General features: G+C 39.5%; 1 protein-coding gene across 6 annotated transcripts in view; it reads right to left on the bottom strand.

Moving 5' to 3' along the window:
* Nucleotides 1-27,134, bottom strand: part of PHACTR1 (phosphatase and actin regulator 1) — a 325,437-nt gene extending 298,303 nt beyond the window's left edge. For 2 of the 6 annotated variants that reach the window (XM_072998617.2, XM_072998621.2), the window contains exons 1-3: nucleotides 26,638-27,134; nucleotides 24,490-24,627; nucleotides 12,651-12,797 (exon numbers count right to left, since the gene is read on the bottom strand). In XM_072998617.2, the coding sequence (XP_072854718.2) occupies nucleotides 12,651-12,797; nucleotides 24,490-24,568 (226 nt within the window). In that variant the 5' untranslated portion in view covers nucleotides 24,569-24,627; nucleotides 26,638-27,134. Of the gene's footprint in view, nucleotides 1-12,650; nucleotides 12,798-24,489; nucleotides 24,628-25,607; nucleotides 25,879-26,637 lie in introns of those variants that run through there. The other 4 variants (XM_072998618.2, XM_078393443.1, XM_072998619.2 and 1 more) reach the window with 2 other exon arrangements.
* Between the last annotated feature and the right edge of the window lie 400 nt (nucleotides 27,135-27,534).

Genomic DNA, 27,534 nt, shown 5'->3' with positions numbered 1-27,534 from the left:
TTCATTGCCACAACCGGACAATTAACTACTCACATTTCTGGCTTTTTAAAAGAGTCACACCTATATAGATATATAGTCACATATAGAGAGAACTTACTTAATTGTATGCCACCTTTCTCCCCAAATGGAACCCAAGGTGGCTCCCAACAGATAACATAAGAAATTTTAAAACAGCATATAAATGTTTAAAAAATAATTAAACATACATTAAGATTAAAATAATCAAGCATAAAAACAATTGAAAAACATTTAAAAACCTGTAAGTTAAAAACTAGCATTCCTGAGATAACTTACTGCTTCAAGGCCTGCTTCAAGAGGAAGGTCTTTGCCTGATGACAGGAGGACAATATATAAGTATATATTAAACCTCTCCTATTTAATTACAATTAAAAACAACTAGAGCTAAGAGAATAGCTAAAATCCTGTTGCTTAGAGTAATAAGTCACACTAGAGTAGGCTCACTGAACCAGTGGGTATTTGGTGAATCTAACCCATAAGTTCCATTGATGGAAATGGGCCTATTATACTTGTAATTTACATGATAAGCAACAGGAATTCAGTCAATGAACGTATGCAGAAAGAGAAGGGCAATATGGGAAAGGATTTTTACTTATCAAAATTAACCGTATTTAAATACAGGTCCACCACCCACATTTTATCCCACCTATTTACTGCAAATGTTGCCTCAGTCCCCTGGATGCATCAGTCAGTGTGAACACAAAGGCAGACAGCACCTCATACGATTGAGTTATAGATGACAAATTCTACTTATTTCTAAGTGAATCAATATTTCCCAGGCTCTACTAAGACAACCACTATTTTTATTTTTAGCTCTGCTAAGATATATCAGTACTTTAAGTGTCACATTTACAGTATTGTTTCAAAAAAAGAAGAAAAAGGGCAAGCTACTTTTCCATCCAATCCCGTTAAACTCAATGAGACTTTGCCAGGGCAATGTTTTTGGGTCATGTTTATACCTGATCAAATTTGAACAATTTTAGGAACATATCAAATATGGCTTGCAAATAAATACACAGAATTTGAATAATCTACCCTTTCACACTGATCTGAAGTAATCATATGTGGCCACAAAGAAGAATTAAATCAACACTTGTACACTTCCAAGTTTGGTTGCCCAAATGCAACATCTATTTGCCAGAGGCAACCAAGGGAGCAGCTAGGCAGAAGCCTGATTAAGCAGACATCTGGCTATCCATCTACATTTGCCTTGTATTATAAATTATGCATCTTAGCAATTCAACAATTAACTTAAACTTAGTGAGCTACATTTGTATTCTCCATTTTGTTTACTATATAATACAGCATGCCCATCTATGATAACATATGGTTCTTCCACTAATTATTAAAGAATACAGATTACAGCCTTTTTCTCCAACTTTACATATTTGTTAACCAAACAAAATTAATACATGCTTCACAGAGGAAATTGTGTCCAACCGCAAGTCAATTTATATTTTAAACAGGCTTTCTCAAATAGTCATTAAATTTGCTGGTCATTAAAATTCTGATGAAGCTATAAAATGGTATTACTCCTTTATTTCATTTGAAAACAAGTACCCTGGCATTTCAAATAACAAGTATTAATATTAGAACACAGTTACTAATTATTACCATTGTCTTCATTACTTCTATTCCAGGGGCTATGAAACCCAAGGAAAATCTACCATAAGGAAGAATGACATTCAACAAATAGAAACAATCTTCACTTACAAGAGGAATCCATCTGATTTTAACAGGTAGATAATGAGACCAAAAACACTGGCCAAAATCTTCTTGCTTAGTGTAGTAAACAGCAGTGGTTAAACTGCTGTACTGCAGCCAAAACTGTGCTCACGACCAAGGGTTCAATCCCAGCTAGCAGGCTCAAGGTTGACTCAGCCTTCTATCCCTCTGAGGTCATTAAAATGAGTATCAAGCTCCCTGGAGTGGGTACAATGTGGAGCCTGAATAATTAACTTGTAAAACTGCCCAGAGAGTCCTTGAAGTGCTATGGGGCAGTATAAAAGCAGCATGCTTTTTTTAAAAAAAAATTGCACTAAATAGGCCCATTGAATCATTTTGTAAACCAACTTTTCCATAAGTTTCATTATTCTAACTGTGACTTAGTGAGTCACAACTTTTTGATTTGATGGAAGGTACAGACAAGTCAACTCACTACATTTCAATGGGGCTCTAGTGTGCTCTACCACACTAAGCACCAGGACTTTGGTGTTTACTGTGTTTTCAGACACTGGGAATAAAATGCTATTGCCAAAGTATGGTGTCCTTCTGGATAGGCTGGCTGGGTTGGGAGTTGGGGGCACCGCTTTATGGTGGTTCTGCTCCTTCCTAGCTGACCATGTCCAGAGGTTGCTTCTGGGAGACAGTTGCTCTGTCCCATGGCGTTTATGTCATGGAATTCCTCAGGGCTCGATACTGTCCCCCATGCTGTTTAGCATCTATATGGAACCGCTGGGAGAGGTCATCAGGAGGTTTGGGCTGAGGAGTCAGCAATATGCTAACATTCAGCTATACCTCTTGTTTTCCACCAACCCAGGTGAGGTGGTTTCTGTGCTGAACTCATGTCTGGACCTGATAATGGACTGAATGAGGGTTAATAAATTGAAACTCAATCCAGACAAGATGGAAGTGCTGTTAGTGGGTGCTTTGCTGGACAGGCTGGAGGGCCATTTCCCTGCCCTGATTTGGGTTACACTCCCCCTAAGGGACAGAGTCCACACTCTGGGGGTGCTCCTGGACCCAGTCTAACTCTAGAAGCCAAGGTGGACTCGGTGGCCAGGGGTGCCTTCCTTCAGCTGCAGAAATTATACCAGCTGCGGCCCTACCTGGACGAGCAGAGTGTCATGACAGTTACACACGCACTAGTAACATCTTGTATAGATTATTGCAATGCGCTCTATGTGGGGCTGCCTTTGAAGATGGTCCAGCGACTGCAACTGCTCCAGAATTGAGCTGTGCGGCTGGTGAGAGGTGGGGCCGCTAGGGGACATATCAAGCTGATTTTGTTTAAATTACATTGGCTACCAGTTGCTGCCTGAGCCCAATTCAAAGTGCTTATTTTGACATATAAAGCCCTAAATGCCTTGGACCTTGGATACCTGAAGGACTGCCTCCTTCCATATGAACCTACCCAGCAGTTAAGATCTAGCCAGGGGGCCCTTTTGAAAGAGCCGTCTCTCAAGGAGGTAAGAGGGATGGCTTGTATACAAAGGGCCTTTTTGGCAGCTGCCCCCAGACTATGGAACACCGTCCCAATTAAGATTCATCTGGCGCCGACGCTGATGACATTTTGGCCCTGGGACAAAACGTTCCTGTTCCAGAAGGCTTTTAATTGAAATAATATCAACTGTGGGTCCTGATGGCAATTTTTAGAGTATATATTTTAAATGTATTTTAATTGTTTTATCTTTTTTATTGTATTTTAATTGTTGTAAGCTGCCCAGAGACCTTTGGATAGAATGGGCAGCATGAAAGTTAAATAAATAAATAAATAAATAAATAAATAAATAAATAAATAAATAAATAAATAAATAAATAAATAAATAAATAAACAAACAAACAAACAAACAAACAAATAAATAAATAAATAAATAAATAAATAAATAAATAAATAAATAAATAAATAAATAAATAAATAAACTTTTTAAAAATATGGTAACAAAGCTGATTTCATAGATATCTAGTCTTGAAAGGATGAACAATTCATTTTAATATTATTAACATTGGAGAGGAACATTTCCCACACTTAGGTAGGGTTTTTTGCAAAGAAATTTTTAAAAGCATTTATTTATTTAAAACATTTTTATTCCGCCTTTCTCCTTAAAAAGGACCCAAAAATGAGTCATAATACTTATTACAAAGTGAATCATAACACTGATCTAAAAAAACCAAGCCTTAATCTTCTCAAATTGTTGTTTATTGCTTAAGAAACTTGAGTATTATGCAAATGGTTATACATGCTGAAATGCATTTAAAGAAAAGACACACAGAGAACTGAACATCAGAGGAACTCCAGTTTGGAAAAGACATCTCCAATCCTGTTTTGCCTGCTCAGAGCTAAATCCCAATGAATTTAACAAACTGTATGCCAAGAAGCTCTACACAAAAAATAATCCGCAGCTAGATTATTGACTGGAGCTGGTTACAGGGATCACATAACCCCACGGTTATAGCAGCTTCACTGGCTGCTAAGCCATTTCCAGGCATAATTCAAATTGCTGGCTCTAAAAGCAAAAAGCAAAGTGTGCTGTTTATATACTGTCCCATAGTGCTTAAAGCACTCTCTAGGGGGTTGACAATTTAATTATGCAAGCTAAACGTATAACCTATAAAGCCCTAAACAGCTTGGGTACAACTTACCTAAAATACCACATCTCCCTTTTTAAGATCATCAGGTGTGGCCCTTCTCTCAATCCCACCACCCTCACAGGTGGGAACATGGGAAAAGGCCTTCAGTGCCACCACTCCCAGATGCTGGAACTCCCTCCCAGGGGAGGCCAGACTGGCCCCATCTTTGCTGTCCTTCCACCAGCAAGCAAAGCCTTTTCTCTTCAGGCAAGTTTTCCCTCAGTGACTGACTGGCTGAGCGGGGTTTTTAAATAGATGCTTATGCCTTACTGCTTTGAATATATTTTCAGTATGACTTGGGTCTACAAAAGCAGGGGTGACACCAATCCCCTCCCAAGCTACGATGCATGACTTCTTGTTAAGTTCAGCTTGTTGGGTGAGAAATAAGGCAAAATAGGTTTCAAACCTTAGTTTGTCCAAAGGAAAAAGAAAGGTAGCAGAACCCTACAACTGCACCATGAATTGGGTTAAGGCTGTCATTTCATGTCTACATCTAGTGCAACAAAGTGGCTAGAGAAAGTCTGCTTCTGCTTTTCTTTTCAAGGAGACTCAGCCATTTCAAAAGATCAAAGCAACATGGTTCAAGTCAATGAGTAGAAAAAGGTCATTGACTCATTGAGCACAATGCACTGGGGGCTGCTGTTTCCACTTTGAAGCTCATTCTGGTCCACACACACATAAAACTATGAGAAATATTTTCCACTCACATGAAAGTTCATATATATTACCAGGTGCTCTTTTTTGAATGAATGCATTTTGGAATTCTATGAATTTTTCTCCCACTGAAAGTGTGTTTGTGCACATTTCAAAAATATACATATTTTTCCATGCAAGCTTTTCCATATAAGCATTTGTTGATCAGATTTGGAAGGGAGGTGAATCAGATGACACCATGTAAATGTACAGATTTTAGATTAGGAAATGGTTGTAATCAGCATACTGATTAAAGCCTGAACAGTGGGAATGCCAGCAGTATAGGGGAAGCAGAGGGCAGATTTCAGAATCTAAGGACACATCCAGACAGGGGGAGTTGGAACAGTCTGGTTTGTGCTTAAAAGGTGCAATCATTAGTGCAACCTATTTTCACATTCGAGCAATCCTTCCATTCGTACTGGAGACATTTCTTCCCCCATGGGAAAGGTGCAGAAATGTTTTTGGATTGGTCCAATTTATCACAACACTCCCCATAGATCACAAGGTGACCACTACAGAGAGTGACACTCACAGCTCTTTTGGAGAGCAGATTAAACAACTGCACGGGCTATAGAACAGGATAATTAGGAGTGTTCCAAACTGCGCCAGATAAACAGCAGCCCTAGCACTGTGTCAGAAAGGCACAGGACAGCTCTAAAAAAGGGCCAAATTGATCACTCTTATTCAAAACACATGTGGGTGTTGGAATTTGATCCAAATTAGACCACACCAAAAGGGAACCAAATAGTGAGCTATGTGCCCATCTGAATACTCCCATAATTCAAATTGGGATCTGAAGGAAGTATTAGATATTTTAGAGCACAGATGTTTGCTTTGGATTGATGCAATCATCTTTATACTGGACCCTCACATTTAAATCACCATTGTTGTTCACAGAAGAATGTTTAATTAACCTTGGAAGTTGTGTTTTAATTGTCCATGTATCAAAACAGCCCTCCTTTCCTATCATCCTTCTCTGCCATTATCCCCATCCTCCTACCTGTCTTTTTTACTGCCATTCAACCTCTTATCTCTTTTTTAAAAAAATATTTGGCAAGTGAAATAGCAGTGAACTGGCAAGACATGGTAAGCATTTGAATTAATGCAATATCAGTTTATCACTGTAGCTCTAGTGCTAAACCAGGAGAAAAAAATATTTTTAAAAATTCTATTTACAAATTGCATTGCTATTGTAGTCCTCACCAGTGTGAATAGAAGATAGGCAGTAGGAATATAGTTCACCGCCACATCGCTTCCACACCAAGACCCACCGTGCATCATCAGTTATATCATCTGCCCAACAACTGCCCCAAAGGACTGATACAGGAGATCACGCAAACCCGAAAGCAAAGCAAAAAAGTGAATGGAATTGTGGCAGAAAAACACAAGTCCTGCTGGCCAAACAAAATTTACCACATACTCATGCCGAAACAACGACAAACAAACAAAATTAAAATTAAAACAACAAAACCCCACACAAATTTATTTGCAATTGTTGCTAATGTTGTGCAGTCAATTGAATAAATATTGAAAGGAACAGTGAAGAATGTAGCACTAACATTGGGTTAAATACCCATCTAGCCATTCCCTTAAAATGAATTTTATACACTGAGTTGACAAAATTATGAAGATTTTGTATCTATAGATCCTACGGTTCGATATTTTTTAAAAATAGAATTATCTCCCAATGCCTTCAAAAAACACAGTTTTCTGACATAATGCTATAGGTTCTCTTGATTCAAATGTGCCTACTTTAATTGTGACTTAGTTACCATAAGCAACAGGATTTGGGCCAATGTACATGACCTTTATAGTTATCATAAATTTGCATACCCAAATGTTTATTCTTCATATAACTGATCAATATGAGATAATACAGTACCTAGCAATTTAACTGATAACCATTTAGCTACCTTGTGATAATTAAAAGTATCACATTTCCTGGCCAGCTTCAAACTTCATAATCCCTTTACATTACTTAAAACTGAAACAATTCAGTTTAAAAGGAAGTAACCAGGTTGTATAACTGACTAACGAAAAATCTCAAAATTGTCCTGCCATGTAGATTGGTTGAACTATTTCAACTTGCCAAGGTTTGTTGGCTTCAACATAACATTTATAATGGATGAACATTTATAATGGCAGAAATCCAAAATTTATTCCAGTACATCTTCTCCAGCTGTGACAGCCATGTCATACAAATAATTCTATGTGTGACATTACTTCACCTTTGTTGGCTGGCTATAGAGAGTTCATTTGGATAGAGGACAGCACTTACATGATCCCAGAACTAACCACTGTAACTTTCAAGAAAATAACATATACTGTACTTGAGCCAGTCAAGTTGCAATTTTAAACAAGTTCATCACTGAGAGAAGCCCAGTGAGTTCAGGGGATACCATATACTACTAGAACTATACATTCAGGTACACTTGAGTGCTCAATATTCTGGAATAGATTTCATGAGCCCTATTCAGCAGGGATGTTGGCAAGTCTTTGGGTCAAAGTCCCAAGTTTGAGTTTGAGTATTTGGTACCAAATCCTAAGTCCCAAGCCTCAAGTCCAAGTTAAAAATAAGCTTCCTCCCCCCCCCAGAAAAAAGGGAGGGGTGGGTGGGTTCCAAGTCACAAGTCAAGTCCAAGTCATTGAAAAAACAAAGAAACCCAAGTCAAGTCTGAGTTGAGTCACCAATGCGACTTGACTGCGAATCCCATGATACGAGGCCCTACCCCTGCTATTGAGTCATTTTGAAACCTGGAATCATCAACAAAATTACAGGAAGAAGACATACCTGTCTGTTCGCTTGTCACTTTGTTCACATGAAAAGAAACATATCTGAAGAGGAGAAGGATCCTGCTCTCATGTAGGCTGTACACATCAGTGAGAACCCTTTAAAATATAAGTTCTTGCTTGTTTTTAGACCTTAACATAAACAAGATTCTTCTCCCTTTCAAACACGTAGCCGTTCATGTCAACAAAGTGATGAAGGAACAGACAGGTATGGCCTCTTCCAGTAACTGACTTGATGACTCTGGTTTTCAGAACAACTGAATACAGCCATAGTTCATAGTTCAACAAAAAAGGAGGTCTAATAAAGATATCACCCTTCCTTGCCTTGAATAGAGCTGTCGACATGGAAATATAGGCAGGATACAACTAGAAGTCAATGTGATTTATGGGTCACAAATACCCTATGTAGCTGAACTATACCAGTTTTAATCATGGCTGTCATACTAAAAATGAAGAACAATGAAATAGTGAGGAGAATGGTTAGAAATATGTATTTAGATTTAAATTGTTGGTGGAACTTAAGGAAACTTTTTACTCTGAACAGATAGAGACATTCTGGCTTAATGCTGAAATAAATTAGCCCATGAGCACAAATAAATATGATTTACCAAACCACATTCTGCTTGGTAATGTTGTCCCTATTCTCCTTGAAATTTAAAAAAAAGATAGAAAAGTTTGAAGAAGTAACATGAATTCTAAGCTCACCTGATACCAGAATCTCAATGTCATGTATACTATGCCAATGCAATCAGTATAAACAATAAATATTTGCTTGAAATCTTATAAAACAATGCAATGCAAAACAAAGAAGCAAATGATTAATGTAATCTTATTAAACGGGCAACTGAAGGCTGTCCCACTTAATTGCTTTGGAGAAACACAGCAAATTCTTGCTGTTCTGAAACTGGATAATTGGGTTCCACATGCACAGTCTCACAACTGTTCGGCAACACAGATAACAGCACTAATATTATAATTATAACCTACAGCTCAAACAGATAAACAAAAAATGTTGGCTTTCAGCCATTTATTTTGCAAAGAATGGTAGTGTTTATCTGTGTATGGGCCTTATCACAAGAGAGGCTATCAAATACACATATTAGAAAAGGCTCTACATGGATGCAAGTTATCCCAGCTGCTATCCTAAGACAAAACAATGACCAGATCAAAGAAACCTAGAAGTAGCAGCTGGCAGACAAAACAGCAATGTACACAGCAGTTGAGCTGCAGAAATTGTAATCATAAATGCATTCAGTGGAAAATGAGGTAGGAGGCTTTCAGTGTCTGTGGAATAGTTGTAGTTCCACTTGCGCTGCTCAACACAAAGACACACAAACACAGCATTATTTCTTTCTTCCTAATGTATTTGTACATGATTATACATATTTATAGGCAAGGCCTAGAAAAACCTACAGCATGTATAAGAGGTCCCTTTAAGAAGTTCCTCACTGCAAAATACCATTCCCTTCACCGGTTTCTAGCTATCCACTTCAGCACCACCCTAGAATGAACAGCGCCTAGAGCTCCTATTAGGTTTGCACATCAAATCAGCCAATGTGGGTGTTCTGTGGCCACTGACCACCTTCAAGGCTGGAGAAAAGTAAAATCACACGAGAGATGGAAAAGAGCAGGGCATGGGTGCCCAGGTGAAACATTTCATACTGCAAAATTCTGTCTTGTTTTTGTGGTTACCATGGTGGGAAAATACAGTGAACTGGCTAAAGAGGAAAGCTCAAAGGACACTACATAAAGACACAGTATTTGTTTGCAGATACTGAATAATAATGTATCATGAGAAAAACTTATACCTATGTCAGTATTTCATTGTCAAATAATATTTCAGTATTCCTCGTTGCACAGCAAAGCAGATAATTTGTGTAACTTTCAGTGTGGCAGTATCAATAGCACAATATGGATTGTGAGTAAAAGATAACACCAAACAATCCGTAAAAGATGCTGTTTTTATATCTTAAAAGTGCTCTAAATCAAACCTGCTGTACAATCCATCTGGTTAGAGTAAGCTTGCTAAATCAAATCTTGGTCCTCATCCAGTTTAAGAACTCTTGCTTTATTTTTTCCTAACGATTTTTTAAAATGTTAAATGCTTACTACAGGCACATTTCAGAGCCCTTTTCCTTATTAGCTTAAACATTGCTTAGCAACCAATTTGTATCGTATTTTTGAATTCAAAGCATCAGAAGATGGATTAATGAAAGCATCCTCCAGAACTTTGCTCAGTGTTTACACTCCTATGAAAGCATGAATTATTCCAGTGGGAGAAAGTACAGTATTAAATAGGAGAAAGCCATGTGTCACTTTTACACATTAATATCTGCTGTGTGTACAGCTAACTAAACATCTTCAACATGCCTGCTTAGGGATGGGAACTCCCTAATCAAAGACTTAGCCTTGATCAAGCAGGAACTACAACTTCTTGAAAAACTGAAGACACATGTGACCGGAAGATACCCTTCCTCTCAACTGATGGTGTGTTTAGAATGGGATCCATTATGGACATAGCAATTTGGGAACCAGTACAATATCCTTTCATTGACACACCCTCCCATCCTATTATCCCACACTCTTCACTCTTCAATGTTAATCTAAAACACAGTTTTCAAAAACAACACAGTTTCATATGCCATTCTGGTTCCTGGGCTCAAAAATCATGTCTACCACAACAGCAGATATATTGCCATATCAAAAGGACAAGAGAGGAATCAAAGACCTGTTACCAAAAGCAATAAACATATCAGTGAATATATACAGGCTGCATTTTTTTAAAAATAACATTCTACTTGGTGTAAAGTGACAAGAAAATTGCCATGAGGGAGACACACTCAGGATTCAAGAACATGGAGAAAGCCACAGAATCACTACTCCCTACTCAGTCTTTTAGTGTGGTGTGGGACATGCACTTCCAGAAAGTTAGCTTGATCAGCAGCTTCCAGCGACTCAGTCAGTGGGAACGGTTGAAAGAGGAAAGCTTTGCTATACAGTCCTTTTGGGATATTAAGTTTTGGTGAGATTTCTCTGGGCCCTCTCAGCTAAAAAGGGCGTGCAGCTGAGGGTTTCATGTCTGCTGAAGACACACCTCAAAACTTCCCTCTAATGAAGGGAAGTGGGACACAAAACTCATATTTCTCCTTCTCGCATCACCCTTCCAGAGCAGGTGAAGAACAGATACCTCATACTCTGTGTCTGAAGATGCAGACTTGTCCATGAAATTTCACAAAATATGACTTAGACTTTAATGTGCCACAAGGTTTTTGTCTTTTTTATTTATTATTATCTGTGATTTTTTTTTTAAATCCCATTATTAAAGGATCTATGTAGAAAGTAGAAAGAAGATGCATGGGATTTGGGGATCATGGACAGGGGTAAACCAAAAGTTGAAAGGGCAGTTCTAGACAAAACATTTGGCCCTATGGAAGTTTTAGGCCTACATTTGTATTCAGTGCCAGGCAGCGAGTCCAGTAGTAAGGGACTGTGAGATATGTAGTCCAAAACATGTGTGGACTCACAGAGGAATTCAGGGATAGACTCAAATAATCAAACGTTAGGCCAGGAATACAAGGAAGGACTCATGATGAGGCAGCAGAACATTAAAGAGAAATATGAGTTGAGTCAATTATGGAACATTTTGATAAAATCAATGGATAGAAAGATACTTGGTGGATAGAGGAAATTGTGGAGAAAGTAATTGTTGGACAACCAGCGGTATCTAAAGGTGGTGAAGAGGCATCGTGGGTGAGGGAGCTTTTTCTTCCATGGGCTCCAGTCCTCCACCTGCAAAGGAGTACCTGAAACTTCTTGTTTACTACTGAGCTTCATGTCAGAAAAAGCTTTACCCGCATGATTTCTGTGAAACCCTGGCGTATTTTCTTTTATTTATTTAAAGGAAACCCCTCGGGCCAAAGTAGTGGGCCAGAGATATGACAGCTTGGGAGCAGAGAACTTGAGAGATCTGACTTTCAGTGAGGACAAGAGAGGAATCATGGAAAGCAGTAAGAGTGACCAAAAAAATTGAAAACACAGTTTAGACAGAGAGTAGGTAAGTATATTTGGAAGACAGCAGGTGGCAGGTTGGAATACTGACGTTGGAGGAGAAAATGTGCGTGTGGGGATAGGTTGGGGTCTTGTTGGGCATATCAGAGAGTGTGTGAGAAGGAGGAAGAGAGACTGAAAAGCTGAACAGAAGCCAGCCAGAAGGTGGCAACGTTTGGGGAATATCTGAAAGAGCCTGGTGGGAACAACTCACTATGCCTCTCATAGTCCTGCATTGAGAAGATATGGCTGTGAGGAACTGTGCAAGTGTCTTTCCACATTCCGAACTTTGAGGCCACAATTACTTCCAGACAGAGAATACAGCGCTGATACCCAAACAAGTCTAATTACGAAATCTCTCTCTTTCTCTCAATCTTCCTCGCCCCGCCAGCTCCTCCCCATTTTTCGGCTCTGTATTGCACCAGCATCTTCTATGAGGAGAAACGGGTGGCGGGCGGGCGGGGGGGGGGGAGGAGAGAAAGGCGAGGGTGACAACCAGGACATGCCAAGGATTCACATCCTCCAGCTACTGCAGCAGCAGCAGCCCCCCCCTCCACAGCCCCAGCCTCGGCACCCATTAGACACAAAGAGGGGGCGAGGGGGAGTGTTTGTAGATGTCTCTCTCTCTGTGTGTGAGTGTGCGTGTGTGTGTGTGTGTGTGTAGCAGAACCAGCAGTCGCCGCCGCCACCTCAGGATTAAAGAGGGAAGGCGGCAAGGGTTTGCGTTGGGGGGCGGGGTGGCTGCCACTCACCTGCTTCGAGGTTGAAGGAGATCCTGGCCTCTGCAAGGTAAGGGGTGTCACTCTTGGACCTCACTCTCCTGATGGGTCTCCGGTCGATATCCTCCTCGGAAGATGCCGCCATTAATGTGGGTACCGTGAGCAGGGTCGCCCGGCGAGCTGATGAGGGAGGAAGAGGAGAGAGAGGGGTGGAAAAGAGGAGGAGGAGGACGGCAGCGCATAGGAAAGGGGAGGGGGGAGAAGAGGGAAGGGGAAAGAGAGAGAAAGAACCAGGAAGACAGTCAGAGAGAGAAGGAGGGAGGGAGGGAAGGAAGGAAGGAAGGAAGGAGCGAGGAAAGGGAGAGAGAGATTGAGAGAGAGAGAGAGAGAGAGAGGGAGAGAAGGGGGGAGAGAAAAGGAAAACCCGTTAAGGATCTCTGGACTGGAGCTGATTTACAAAACCTGTCCTGCCACCCTTCTCCTTGCAGCTACCCCAGGGGTAGAGCAGGAGACACCCCCCCCACACACACACACACACTTGGGAGACTGCAAAGACTAACAAAGCCTTCAGGGTGATTTTCGTTTTTTTTTTTTAAGCTATCGATAAAGCGGGTAATCATGACTAGTAGAGGATCGGACCATCTGAAGCCCACCCGATTTGCAGAGGACAGCTTAAAGAGCTCTGCTCTATTGCTGAGTGTGTGAGTGTGGCACAAGGGAGTGAGAGAGCGAACAAATGCACCTGTGAGAGACCCAGTCTGAATAGTGTCCCAGCTGAAAAAGCGGCCGGAGTTCTGAGATGGCAATCAGATTAGAGACTGATGCCAAAGTTTGCGTTTCTGTTTTTCCGCTTGATTCTAAGATTCAGGAGAAATGGCACTGGAAATGCTGAAATGTCCATCTATTGTGGACAGCTGTGGGTCCAGACATACAGCCTGTTTCACTGTGCATTGTACAACATATTGGCAGTGTCTGGGTAGCAGAAGAACACAGTTCTGCCATTTATGAGGAGCCCCTGGGAGACTGCCATTGCTGACCCCAATGTCTGGTGTCTGAACCAGCTGCTTCATCCTGCCTTATGGGAGGACTAGTCCTGGAGACTCTTGGGCCAGCTCATCCTCTTAATAATTTACAACAGAGGTAAGCAAATTTGGCAGCTCCAGGGATCACATTTTTGCCTCAAGACCCTCCAGGGGCTTTGGAGACTCAAAAACAAAACAAAAAACTACAGCTGACCCAAACAAGCAAATAACATGCTGTCATGTTAAATAGTGCAGGTGCTAAATGGGCCCTGAACCTCAAGTAAAAGCTGAATAATAATTCATAAAAATTTCCAGGGTTTTGGCCAAAATAGGGAGAGTGACTAGAGCACAACCACTGAATCAAGCTGCTGGGTGGTAGCAGAGTAAAAACAGCCCTGGGGTCAGGTCTCAGGACGTCACTTTACCCACCCCTGATTTACACAGTACTTCCAGAGGGGTGGCTTCATTAGCCTGTTGCATAAAAAAGAGCCTTGTGGCACTCAATGAGGACCAGCCAATTTATTACTGCATAAGCTTTCATCTTCTTGTTTGCTTGTCACTTTCCTGCATTATAACAATTGTGTTCTACTATTGTCCAAGCATAATTCAGTGCTAAATTCCATTTAGTCGCCACTGGAACATGCAGCAAATATCTCCAATGAGAACTTTAGGGATCCATTATAAAACGATAGTGAGAGTGGAACCAGGATTTGGATTGTTGGAATTTCTGCCCATACAAAACAGAAATGGTTGACTAGAACTTTGGTTCCCCACCTTGAGTCCACAGATATTGTTGGACTAGAACTCCCAAAAAACTTCAACATTAGTTGTGCTAGTGTATGGTGTATCCATGAAAGGGGTAGGGATGAAGCTGAGTAGCTCATGGAAGAGCACATGTTATGCATGGAAAAGGATCCAGATTCAATCCCTGTCATCTCCAGGTAAGGATCCTATTAGAAATGCCAGGAAGCTACTGTTGGTACACAATATGCAGCTAGATCTCTTACTTCAAGGCAGCCTTCTGTATTCTCATATTTCCTCAGAGCTGGCAATGCAAGCACTGCACTTCATTTTTTTGATGATTGTGCAGTTAGCATGACAAGAAATATGTGGCACAGGGGGTCAAGTCATCTCTTGCTGAAGTCATACTTTGAAGATATATGTCTGTGTTGTTGGTTCTCTTTAGGGAAAATGCTAAATAATGTTGAACAGAAGCCATGTTTCAAGCTTCCAGCATCTTCCTGATCTGGCCTCTTTAGAAAATGAAGTGAATGCTTAATGGATTAATTTATGGATGGCACTGAATTTAATAATGTGTGTTCTGTAACCATCATGATAAAGGTGGAAAAGGGTGGTCCACACTTGTTTTGGAATTTTTTAAACTATAAACTAAGGGCAAAATTATTCTTGTCTGCCTATCTGTTTTGATAGTATTTAATTTACTCCAGTTTCTGCTTCAACTGCCCAGAACATATAACCAGCTTTCCAGTATTGTTGGAAAGTTTTCTTTCTTTGAAAATTGTGGCAATCAAGCAGCTTCATGGACAAAAGGCTTGAATGCCAAATAAGCTGAGCTTGGAAAGATTCATGTGTTCCAGCATAATCAATTTGCAAATATCCTGGAGAATATTCATAACCAACAATTTCAATGAAAGCTATAATATCTGATCAGAAGAACTTGTCTGGTTGGGAAATAAATAGAGATGCGGGTATTCATCTATGAATACCCCTGCACAGGTGGACATAAGCCCCGTGGGGCTGGACAGTCCACTCATTGATTCACCACATCTGCGGGCACTGTGGAGCCTTCCAATGGCTCTGGAGATTGTGTTCTGTGAGCCACTCTTAGACCTAGCAGAGAGGCATGTCATTCCGCCTCCTGCCAGGAGTGGCTCGCCAAACGGGATCTCAGGAGCCATTGGAAGGTTCCGTGTCACCTGCGGTTGCGGCGGATTGGTGAGTGGATCGTCCCGCTCCATGGGGCGGGACCTTCATTATGTCTACCTGTGTGGGGGTATTTGTATACGAATACAAATACCGCCATCTCTAGAAAGAAATATTTTACTTCGTTACACTCTGGTAGAATTCAACTTCTTACACCACAAATGCAATGCAAAGTAATAAATGAAATGTAAATCAGTTTGGTTCTTACCCTACGTCATGGGTATCTCTACATTGGGCAAGTCAGACTCCTGCTAGAAAAATGGAGATTCTTGCATGGAAATGGGTTTCTTTTGGTGCAAATGCCCATGTGCATATCAATATATCCCCTTACACATCTTGTGGTATTTATCTAAGGCCCACTGAATGGAAGGAGTGTGACTTTTGATATGCATGGAAGTGTATATCCTTTAGAGCTTGCAAATGTTCTAAAGAATTATAGTAGTCTTCATAGGTAAATTTTGCAAGTTCTGAAGTATTCCTCATTTGTGTCCACCAGCTGATGCAGCTTATGTATGCAAATGGAGTTGAATGAAGACTCTGTTTTTTTACCTGTTGTTATTTGCTATGTCCCTTGAGAATCCATAATTTGGATAGTTACCAAGTAATGCTAAAAGTAGACTACTACCTCCAGAAAGATGCTTCTTGCCATTGTTTGAACTTCAGCCCCATAAAGCTAATCAACTGCTTTTTTATTCAGCACTTGAAGAAGTAAAATTAATGAATGTAAAAGCCTGAAGATTGCTAAATCAATTTGCAAGAACAATACACTATGAGAAGAGCATTTATTAAAGACATCAATATATTGGGGCAAACATTATGGTAGATATCTTGCAATTTAGTACAGTAAAAACAAATAGATGTTTTATTCAAACAGTCATAAGCAAATGGATATACTGTGTTACACTTTGACACTTGTCAATGCATATGTGTAGTGTTCACACACTGACCTGGTGTGTGACAAGACTGTGATTTGATTTGCAGCCTGTATTATATTTGAAACCAGGTTTAGTGCTCACATAGGGGCTGGGGATTAATTCAGGAATTCACAGTTCATACTGGATGCAATATGATTCATATTCCAAGCCACAGCCCCCTTCTTTCCATCCTTCCTCTGGTCCTGCCTCAGTCGATCGTTCATTCCTCTTCTCCCACCTCTGCCTGTCTGGGGAACTGACAGGGCATAAATATGAGAAAGACTAATAATGATGACCTAGCAATAAGGTGATAGAATGATCAAGCACTAATCTCATATATGTAAGAAGAAAAATTCAAACAATTTGCAGGATGATTGGGGGAGAGGAAAGAATGGAGGTGTGTGTTCTCTCAGTCCTGAACGTCATGCCTCAACTGCCTGTGTCACCAAAACACCATCTACAGACATGCTCCTCATCTTTACAAGAACATATCCCAACTACCCACATGTGGAAAAAAAACCTGTTTGAATCTTTCTGGCTTGAAAAAGTAGAAATCCTCCAGTGGCAGAGAAAGAAAAAAGCTGCTTTGGGAGGAAAAGGGGCTGGATGGATTCAAGTTAGCCTTTGCATCATGTTGTCAGATAAAATTTCTTTGAATTCAACTATTTTATAAGCAGAACAAATATTTGACCATGGAGTTGCAGACTTAATTAAAAACAGCTCACAGAATAGGCCAAAGACCTTAAAGCCCTCAGACTAAAAGAAGACACCAACTATCCAGAATTTTGTGTGAAAGACAACACCGTTCACTCCTCTTCCCCAAATTATTTACAGGGCAATATTGCTGGAGTAAAAGCTTATAGTCAAGGATTTAATTGTTATTTCAAATCAATCTGTACAGCTCCTTGTATCTAAAGTTTCTGGTCTTGTGCAAACTGTTTTCCATTCTCTCTCAGGTCCCTGCTCCTCTTCTATCCTTTGTTCCACCCAAGCTCCTCCCACATCTTCCTCTGCTTTGCTGTTTCCTCTGACCTCAGCCTCTTTCTATATGACTCACCAGATATTTTTGTACTACAACTCCCATCATCCCTCAGTACTAGCTAGCGCTAATTATGGAGGATATAGTCCATGTTTGCCATCTTGCCTTCTTCACAAGGCAGCTTGTGAGAGATTTCATGCTACTAATTCCCTTAGAGCAGTGGTTCCCAACCTTGGGTCCTCAGATGTTCTTGGAGTAAATCTCCCAGAAGCCTTCACCACTAGCTGTGCCGGAAAGGATTTCTGGGAGTTATAGTCCAAAAACATCTGGGGGCTCAAGGTTGGAAACCTATGCATTCTAAAGGTGACACATGTGCTACAAGCATGTATCTTTAATAAATGTCTTTATTTTAGGTATCCAGTTCCGGTACTTAGTTATATTCAAAGGAAACTCAGTTTTACAAAGGTGAATTTTAAAATAGTTATATTATTACTATTACTATTGCGATCACCACCACTACCCTGCTTTTCTGTATACCAGATTTTTAAAAAAATTCTAAATCTCTTTGAGACCCAGTTCTTGGAGGAATTATAATATAGAAGTCAAATAGATAAATAAATAAATATATTTATTTGGAATTATAATGCCTCTGCCATTGTGATTCCAGGCCAAACAAAATATTTCTGTCAAGAGTAGCAATTCACAGGACCTTCTGTTTTTTTCTTGGAGGGAGTTCTAGCCTAAGATGGTTTTTGCTTACTTCATGCTAATTTCTATATGCACAACAAGCATCCTGAGCTGCTTGGTATCAAGATTATTGAGAAGAATCTGTATTTGATGTTTGCAGCTGAAAGAATCTTCAGCCACCTGGCAACACCAAAGAAGAAATGAGCAAATCTTTGAGTTTAAAAATTACTTTGAGCTTTTTGTTTTTTGGGCATGGGGAGGGAGGGGAGAGATAGTTTTCCTGAGGTATATTTTGAAAAAAGCTCTTCTCTGGGGGTCACCTATAAACTAATTTTAATTTGGATACTAAGAATATTAATTGAGGTGCTTTACTTATCCTCCATGACAGAAAACATATCCATTAAATTATCATTTTCATCTGCACAGTAATTTGCTATGACTTTCTTCTCAGAGCTCCTTATTCCATGGATTAAATTTCCAGCAAAAACATGAATGATAGAGCAATTCTATGCACATTCTACTCACAAGTAAGTCCCACGGAATTCATTGGGTTCAGAGGTGCAATCATATGCCCCTCCTTAAACTAGAGCAATAGGTACCCTCTTTTGCATCTCCAAAAGAAGTAGTTTGCATAAAGTTTTCAGGTACTCATTTATAGACAGAAACAGAAATGTTGATATGAAAGCTGAAATCCTGTTACACAACTCTGTGTGCACAACAGGAATGACATCATCATTAGAGGCAAATTGTCACCGGTTATAGGTGATTTGTAGATTTGCATGACTCATATACAAAGTGGTGAAGCTGCATATACCTGAAATTTCCCAAGGAAGGCTTTAGTCAAAGATAATTTATTGACTCTGCTGCCATTTTCACAGTTCTGCTGTGGAACTGCACAACAGAACTTCAGGCAAGAATTCTAATTTAAATAGAAGTAGATCTCCTTATAGTGAGGAAATCTATGACCATTGACCAACCGAACTGGCTGTCTACGTGCTAACAGTTGAGGGGCAACTTCAAGACATCTGCTCTTCCTTCTTAAGGTTTTTGATCTTCAAATCATGCTTGGGTAAGAGATGCTTTGAACTGGTCCAGAGATTGGCCACTAAAAAGGCCAACACCACCATCCAGTTCAGATAGCTTACTGCTGCATAGCTGGGAAGGAAGGCAATGCTGACATATGTAGAAAGAAAAGCCAAATCCATTTGTACACATGTTTACAGATGCATCATGACAGAAGTATTTCAGAAACTCGAACTGGACTTTAATATTGCTAACATGAAGCACCAACTGGTGTTGTGCCTCCTATGTGCCAGTGCACTGTGCACTGGCACACAGCTTTAAGGCACCTTTTCTTTATAAGGATTATAGGCTGACAATATGAGCTATGTATTAAAATGTGTGCAGATAATAATAATAATAATCTTAGAACTGCACAGCTGGAAGGGGCCCTATTGATCATTGAATCCAATGGCACAGTTTATTTATTTATTTATTTATTTATTTATTTATTTATTTATTTATTTATTTATTTTATTTTATTTTATTTTATTTTATTTTATTTTATTTTATTTTATTTTATTTTATTTTATTTTATTTATATCCCGCCTATCTAGCCACTTAAGGCCACTCCCCACTTCTGGTTCCACTGCCAGATTACTAAACTACTCCCTCTTTTTCCATTAATATTTCTTAGCAAGGCACTTATTTCCCATTGCCTAATGATGTCCTAAACCCTGAAGATAGTTCTGGACAGAGGATTTCACACTGACTTCAGGTAGGTGAAAGTTCCTGCGGGAGAGCGCCTCCTGTTTTACTCGGGCAATTCCTAACTTCCACAACCTGTTGTACTGCTTACATATATGCTGTGGATATTGAAAGAACACAGTCTTTTTGAAACAACTAGGCCAGTATTGTTCAAGTTAGAACATTTTATGTAGTCATTGGCTTCTAAAAATTCACATGTCAAGAAGGGGAAATTGCAATGAGAATTCCTCCACTGTGCCATCTGCTGGTGCAAAGAGCAATGAAACTGAAGAGAAATGACAGCATTCAGCAACACTCTCCTATGTTCTGGACAGTGCAAACCAACCAACTGGTGTGCAACAGAACAAATGGATACAAGTCTGACATTGGAAATATCAATATCCAAAAAATTAATGGGAGAACATAGCAACTTCCTGGTGTACTGTGTCACTGAACTGAATGTAGCCAACAAATGAGGTACAAAAGGAGATGGTCGAATCAAGGCAATTGGTTCTTACTATACTACCTTTTTGAGAATGGCTATTGTTAATCATATAATCATCACAATATATTTAATTTCTTTCTGACCTCACTGTCTACAATTCAGCCTCCACCCCCAACATGTGTAACACATCTCTCTCTCTCTCTCTCTCTCTCTCTCTGTGTGTGTGTGTGTGTGTGTAACTTTAGGCCTGAAATTCTTCATTACATTTTTGTATCTAAAGAAGCAGGCTCTAATCTATGAAGGACCATGCTATAAAGCATGTTTTAGTCTTTAAGGTGCCATAAAACTCTTTATGGTTTTTCCAAGGGAGAAAGTCAGATAAATCAGAAATGCATAGAGCTTCTTTTGAATTAATTTTCAATTTTATATTTTTAATATAAAATTATTTGGGAATTCTCAACAAGAATACCAGAAAATATAATGCCATCTTGCAGGTAAGAAAAAACAATTACAGTTTCTTATTCTCATTCACAAGAACAGAACAACTGAGGATGTACATCCCTTGTCTACACAATATTATTTATTAGCTTGTGTCAGCATAACATAAATTTATTTATGTAGTTTTTTATTTAATTTGTATACTGCTTACCTAGCCGAGGCTACTCTGGGCAGTTCACAGCATAATCAGACAATAAGACTACACTATACCTAATGTGAAATCAACACATAAACATCATAAAATAAAAACAGTAATTAAACTGTTACATAATTAATGATTAGATATTTAAAAAGCTGGTAGGACTGATTCAGTGGCTGAACTTTTCAATGAGTTTTCATTGATGGAAATGCCTGTCTAAACAACCAAGTTTTAAAATTTTTTTTTGAAAGTTTATTAGTGCGGGGCTTGTCTTGACAGGATGGTGAAATGGGCAGAGATCAGATCTGAAACATTACATTTCAATCCCAGTTCAGTTATAATATGATGATACTGTACAAATCATTCTAGAATTCTGGGATTGAAACAGTCACAAAAAGCACAGAACGTTTGTTCAGTTTGTTCTCAAAAAACAAACAAAAAACAGTATGTGCTTCTGAGTAGGTAATTTTATAGGGGTCACTAATTTGTAAGGTGCAGTAAAAGGTAAAGGTAAAGGTTCCCCTTGACAATTTTTGTCCAGTCGTGTCCAGCTCCAGGGGCAGTGCTATCCCTGTTTCCAAGGCATAGAGCCAGCATTTGCCCAAAGACAATCTTCCGTGGTCACATGGCCAGTGCGACTTAGACACGGAACACTGTTTCCTTCCCACTGAAGTGGTCCCTATTTATCTACTCACATTTTGCATGCTTTTGAACCACTAGGTTGGCAGGAGCTGGGACAAGCGACGGGCACTCACTCCATCAGGTGCAGAGTTGGTTAAAAAAAAGAATCTGCACTCTGAACAAATTTGTATACACAAACATGTCTAGATTCCTAACCAACTCTTCAAAAAAAAAAAACCTCATCTGCAAATTATTCAAGCCAAAAAAGATGATGCCACCTGATCACTGATTCTGTCAAATGTTTTATTACTAAATAAATATCAATATAATATAAAATAATATATTTGCATAGAATTAAATTAGTCAAATAAAGATGTTCCTCCACAAACTGCTCTCTTCCTAAGGTCTGAACAGATGAAAGGGAATATTTGTATCACTTCTTCCAATAACCACAGATGGAAGAGAGGTGGATATATTTCAAATAAATCTCTTACGGGATTTTGCAGCTTCAACTGGAAAGGCAAGCTGCAAAGAACAGAGGGCAGCTATTTGATTCATGTGAACTACAGGACTATTTTTTGTCAACCCCAGCTTGTCAGTCTCTTTTACAGTTTAACTGAGCTTCTCTGTGGCATTCAATGCAGATGGTATGCACTGGGGAAGGGGGAAAGCAACAGAAAGTAAAGACAAACAGTACAATTCTAAGGTTTTGTTTTCTTTTAAAAAAATCTTCCCACCACTATGGTTGCATGGCTAGATTATGCTTTTAGCATAATGTGCATTTTGGCTATTACTTCCAACATATATGCTGGGACTGAGCTGTAAGTATTTGTTGAAGGATGCAGCAGTGTGTAGCAATATTGTGAAGTTATGCATTCTTGAGGGGGCAGCTTTTTCCCTCCACCTCCCTTTCCTTACATTACAACCATTTCATTTCCTGCTATTGTCCGGAGAGGACAGCAAAATACAACAGGGAAGTTTTTTATATGTAATTTGACCTCTGTTTTTCTTTAATAAAAGCATTAATTAAGGCACAAACCATCAATAATGGCACTTCTTTGTTATACACAACCCATTTGCTATCTGATTCAAAACCCTATGCCACTGTATCTTGGATGCTTTTGCCCTAGAGCCCAATTATGATGTTTATGATGTTGTTTTAATGCTTAGTGGTTGGTTAAAGGAAAAAGCTTATCCCATACATGAACCCTGAATGCCAAGAGCCATTGTGCTTCTCTGTGGAAATACTGTATTAACTGGAAAATCTAAGCCAGCCTTCCCCAACTGCCAGGCCATACCACCAAACATGTCACAATACATCTGGAGATTATAATCTCCAGCCGTGGAGTTGATGGGATTTGTAGTCTCCAAAGATTACAGGCTTGGAAAGGCTGATCTATGAAACAGATGCTTACAAAAGTCTCAGTTCCCACACAATCTAAGAACTCTCCTGTTCTTCCAAAGTTGTCTTTAAAAGCTCAAGTCCCTTTCTGCTTTTAATCCTGAGGATGAAAATTTGCCTCCTGCCCACATCAGCATTTTAACTGCACATAAGAAGATATTTTAGGTTTCTCACTGCTGTTTTCACCAAGCTTTGTTCATTGGGAACAACGGGATTTTGGTCCAAACCAGTTGTGACCCTGGGAGATACTCCCATTAATATAGCACTAAAATCCTTACAGCTCATGAAGGAGGGGAGAGATCAGACTGTAGCTATGGTTTTGGTGCACAAGAAGTATAAACCTCTGCATTCTTTTAACCAGAGGGCAAACAGTTACAGAGGCAATTAAGACAAGGAAAATGGAATATGGTGTGTAGGTGAAGGGAACTGATGACCATTCCCCTTCTACCAATACTGCTGCAGTCCCGATCAAATTATCTCCTTTCCTATGGCATCTTATAACCTTTAGAAATTAGCTCTAACATATGAGGGGGGAAAATGTGATTATAGCATCTGACTAAGGTGTGAAGGCTAAAATTCAAATCTCTAGGCTCCTGGGTGATTTTGCACCACTCGCTACCTCTCTTTCTGAAAGTACTATACTGCAGTGGTCCCCAACCTTGGGCCTCCAGATGTTCCTGGACTTCAACTCCCAGAAATCCTGGCCAGCAGAGGTGGTGGTGAAGGCTTCTGGGAGTTGCAGTCCAAGAACATCTGGAGGCCCAAGGTTGGGGACCACTGCTGTACTGTATACATAGAATTATGTGAGGGAAAAAAAGCTATGTGGAGGAGTATAGCTGTCTCTGAAGGACAAGCGGAGTATAAACAGAATAACTAAATAAGGCAATGCATAGCCTGGACAATACTGTGCATTGAAGTTATCTTTACATAATGTTTGCCTGTCAGGTGAGGATTTGGGAGGGGGGTGTTAGAGCAGGTAAATAGCTACAATGTTTACCCATTGGCTGCCTTTGGCTCACCACCACTTTTCTTAAGTAAGGGCTGCCATTTTGTTTTGAAAAGCTATTACCTCATCTGATGAGGTACAGCTGGGAGTGTTTCCATAACTTCCCTTTGCCTAGATAATGCATTGGCACAAGTCATTGACGCAGTTGGAAAATGCTACTTTTCATAACTAAGGGCCATTAAATAGCTTAGAGTGGTTGTATCAACCAGATAGGCGGGGTATAAATAGAATGAATGAATGAATGAATGAATGAATGAATGAATGAATAAATAAATAAATAAATAAATAAATAAATAAATAAATAAATAAATAAATAAATAATAGCTGACGATATACTTCTTCACTTCTTAGCTCATAATCAGGAAAGAAACTATTACTTCCCCCTATGCTTTATGCCACCAGGACACAACAGTGCCTTTATTTCCTCTGTATTAACACAGTTTTTAATCACCATCTCAGATGTTATTACCTTGAGCTCCTTGGCTGTAAAAAAGCCGGTAAGCCGCATCAACATCTAACAGGTAGTCCATCTTGAAAGGACTATCCATTTTGGAAGATGTTTCGTCCTTTGTTTCCTTGTGCTTCCCAACAAAATGTAGTCAAGTTCCTTAAAAAAAGGAGAAGGGGGGGAAGAATATTAGACAGGTTAAAAATATATGCATGCAGTATTCAATCCACTCTAATTCTGGTGTCTGGAAAGAGAAAACTCTGTCTCCAGAGTCATTCACATAATTGATATACCCACACACAGAAACACATGTTACTTAGGGGGAAACTCACGTGCGTACACAGACACATGTAGATATACAAACATACATTTCCTGAGCTCTGCTGTTTTTGTTCATGTGACAGCAGCTACTTTTTCCACCACCTGTTGCTTTCTACTGTCCTCTCAGAACCGTAGACTTTTGATGATATTATGCTTACAACACTAGAATGCTAAGCCATCTGGCCGTCCCCAAGATAATACTGCAATACAACTGCTAATAAATTACATTTGTATGAAGCCTTCTTTCCTTGTACTGGTAATATTAGTTTTATTTTGTGATAGAAATGAATCAGTCCAGATTTTAAAAATAAAAATTATAAAATAGGGCAACAGAAAAGATGAACACGAGTTCACATTGCCAGCTTGTAAAATACTGGAGAAAACAGTTATCACCGGCAAGCTGTGAATGATTTCTTCTGTAGGTTTTTGGTGATAGCAATCTCTTGATCATCTGTATAGTGCAGGAGGGTTAGTAGCACATTCTGTGCACATACAGCATATATTTGGCATGTTCATTTTCAGTGATCCTTGAACTTTCTAACCTTCCACAGATTGCCCGGTTTCCTTTTCCTTCAGAGCAGGTACACTTACATATTCAGAACCCAGTATTAAGCACTATACATAGACCTGTATTTTATTGGACACCACTTTTTTTAAATTAAAAAGCTAGCTAAACACATTTTTCACATTTTCCCCAGCATTTCTTTAAAAGTGTCTCTATCAAATAGCCAATCTCTTTCTTAACTGCACTACAGTTTTCCACCCTTAACTCCTTTTGGTCAGTTACCACGAGACTCTTTTAATATTTGCAGCCTTACCAGAAAGGGAAAAAAAACTTCTGTAATTCCTTTAGATGGCTTTTCTGCAGCTTCTACGGAACACCAAATAATACTTACTGCAAAAGCAGGTATCGAGAGATTCCTGCTGGTGATGAAAGGTCTTGGTGTTTCCAGTGAGAGTTCTTTTGATGTGGCTAAATGTCCTCCAGTGTAAGCAAATAATTTTGATTGTTTGATTGGAACTCAGATGAATAATGTATAACATCGACTGGACTTCTTTTATCTGATACCAGAACAGCCAGGAGATGTTACTAAGCAACCAAAGGTAACACTTCCCTCTTCTCTACACCCACTCATCCTCTCCTTGAGATGAGCAGACCACCAGCTCTCTCTTGTAATCAAAGTTCCCCAAGGAAGTTTGAGGAGGAAAACATACATATTATATTCTAGTGCTTTCCGTTATAGTCTATAAATATTTCTCTTCTCCATTCCTGATCTTTATTTTCTTTTGCCTAAGGTTATATACATACACATACATACAGTATATTCATATACAAAGGCTGCAATGGTTAATTCTTATTAACACTTATTCTTACTTCATTGTTTACTCCCATGAGCATGTCCCCTCCCCACATATACTGTTTGCCACAAGAGTAATGGGACTAGAAAGTTATCTTACAGTTAAATGCAAAGTGATGAATAATGCAATGAAATGCTTCAGTGACCCTATCTGTTCTTATCAAGAGCTACTGTTGGCTATTTAAGGCTCTCTCCCCCTTCCTTTCTGTTCTGTAATACCATACAGAAAGGAATGCATACCCAGTATTACCATGCCCAGTGAGTACAAAGGTTCAAACTCTCTCATGCACATTTGAAAACATCAATCTCGATTTTGGAGGTAGAAACACTAAGATCTGCCTCAGTATATTAACAATGAATTTCTGAAATACAAAGGGTACATAATGGAGCTTTTCTAATATGTGTATTTGGATGAAGACTAGGAATGACCCACGTAGATTAAAACACACAAACACATACACAACTTCGCTGATAGACAAAAAGTACTTACCAATATTACAGTCCTTCTGGCATCCTACTGCATACCATGAAGTAAAAGCTAAGCAACCTTTGAAATCGCTTCCAAATCCAGACACTTCTAATTCTTACTTTGATCTTAATAGAGAAATTAGGAGAAAAACAGCAATGAACTTGCTGTTTATGATGATGAATTTGGAACTCCTTTGCACAGATGTATGGGAAGCCCCCTTTTTGCAAAACACATTTGCCTGCTAATTTAAGAAGAATGGGAGAGGGGAAGGGAAGCTTTATATTCCTGGTTTATCTGTCCCCATACTGTTACCCCTTCAATTTAATTTGTATTAAAATTTATTCCTGTGTCTCCTCCAGTGCTCTGTAAAAAGGTGTGGAGTATTTTCTAATGATGACAAAATGTGCTGGATGGCTTGAAGAAACCCCACCTCTTCTGAGCCAGAAAACGGGTGAATAATTATAATTGGTAGTTATTTTCTAGAATGAAATGCAGAGTGGCTCCCCCCTCCTTCCCTTCCCCATCTCTCTCTCTCTCTCTTGATTTTTCCTCCCTCCATTTGAAAATGCTTGGCAACACAGTTACTCAGGCAAATTGTCAATTATTTGGAGGGATGAGGGGGGACCCAACCCAACTGGATCCTGTTCTGATAATCCTTTATTATAAGAATCTGCACGTTGAAAGAAATGGCAAACAATCTTTCTCCCATTGCTTTATTGCTTCTTTTGCCGACGGCACTGTTTCCAGTATTTTCTTGCCTGCCAAAGTAAACCCCTTTCCTTAGGTCCACTCCTGAGATTTTCCTCCTTGGCCACTTCTTCCTGCAGCTCTTTGCCTTTTTCATTTGCCTTTCTTTGCAGTGTCTGCCTTTCAGCAGCCACTGGACATGTGGGTTAGGTTATTCTGGGTTACGTAGTG

Source organism: Pogona vitticeps, chromosome 4 (assembly GCF_051106095.1).
Source record: "Pogona vitticeps strain Pit_001003342236 chromosome 4, PviZW2.1, whole genome shotgun sequence".
Taxonomy (NCBI): domain Eukaryota; kingdom Metazoa; phylum Chordata; class Lepidosauria; order Squamata; family Agamidae; genus Pogona; species Pogona vitticeps.
Note: the sequence above shows the minus strand (reverse complement) of the source record. Positions and strands in the feature narration are given on the sequence as shown.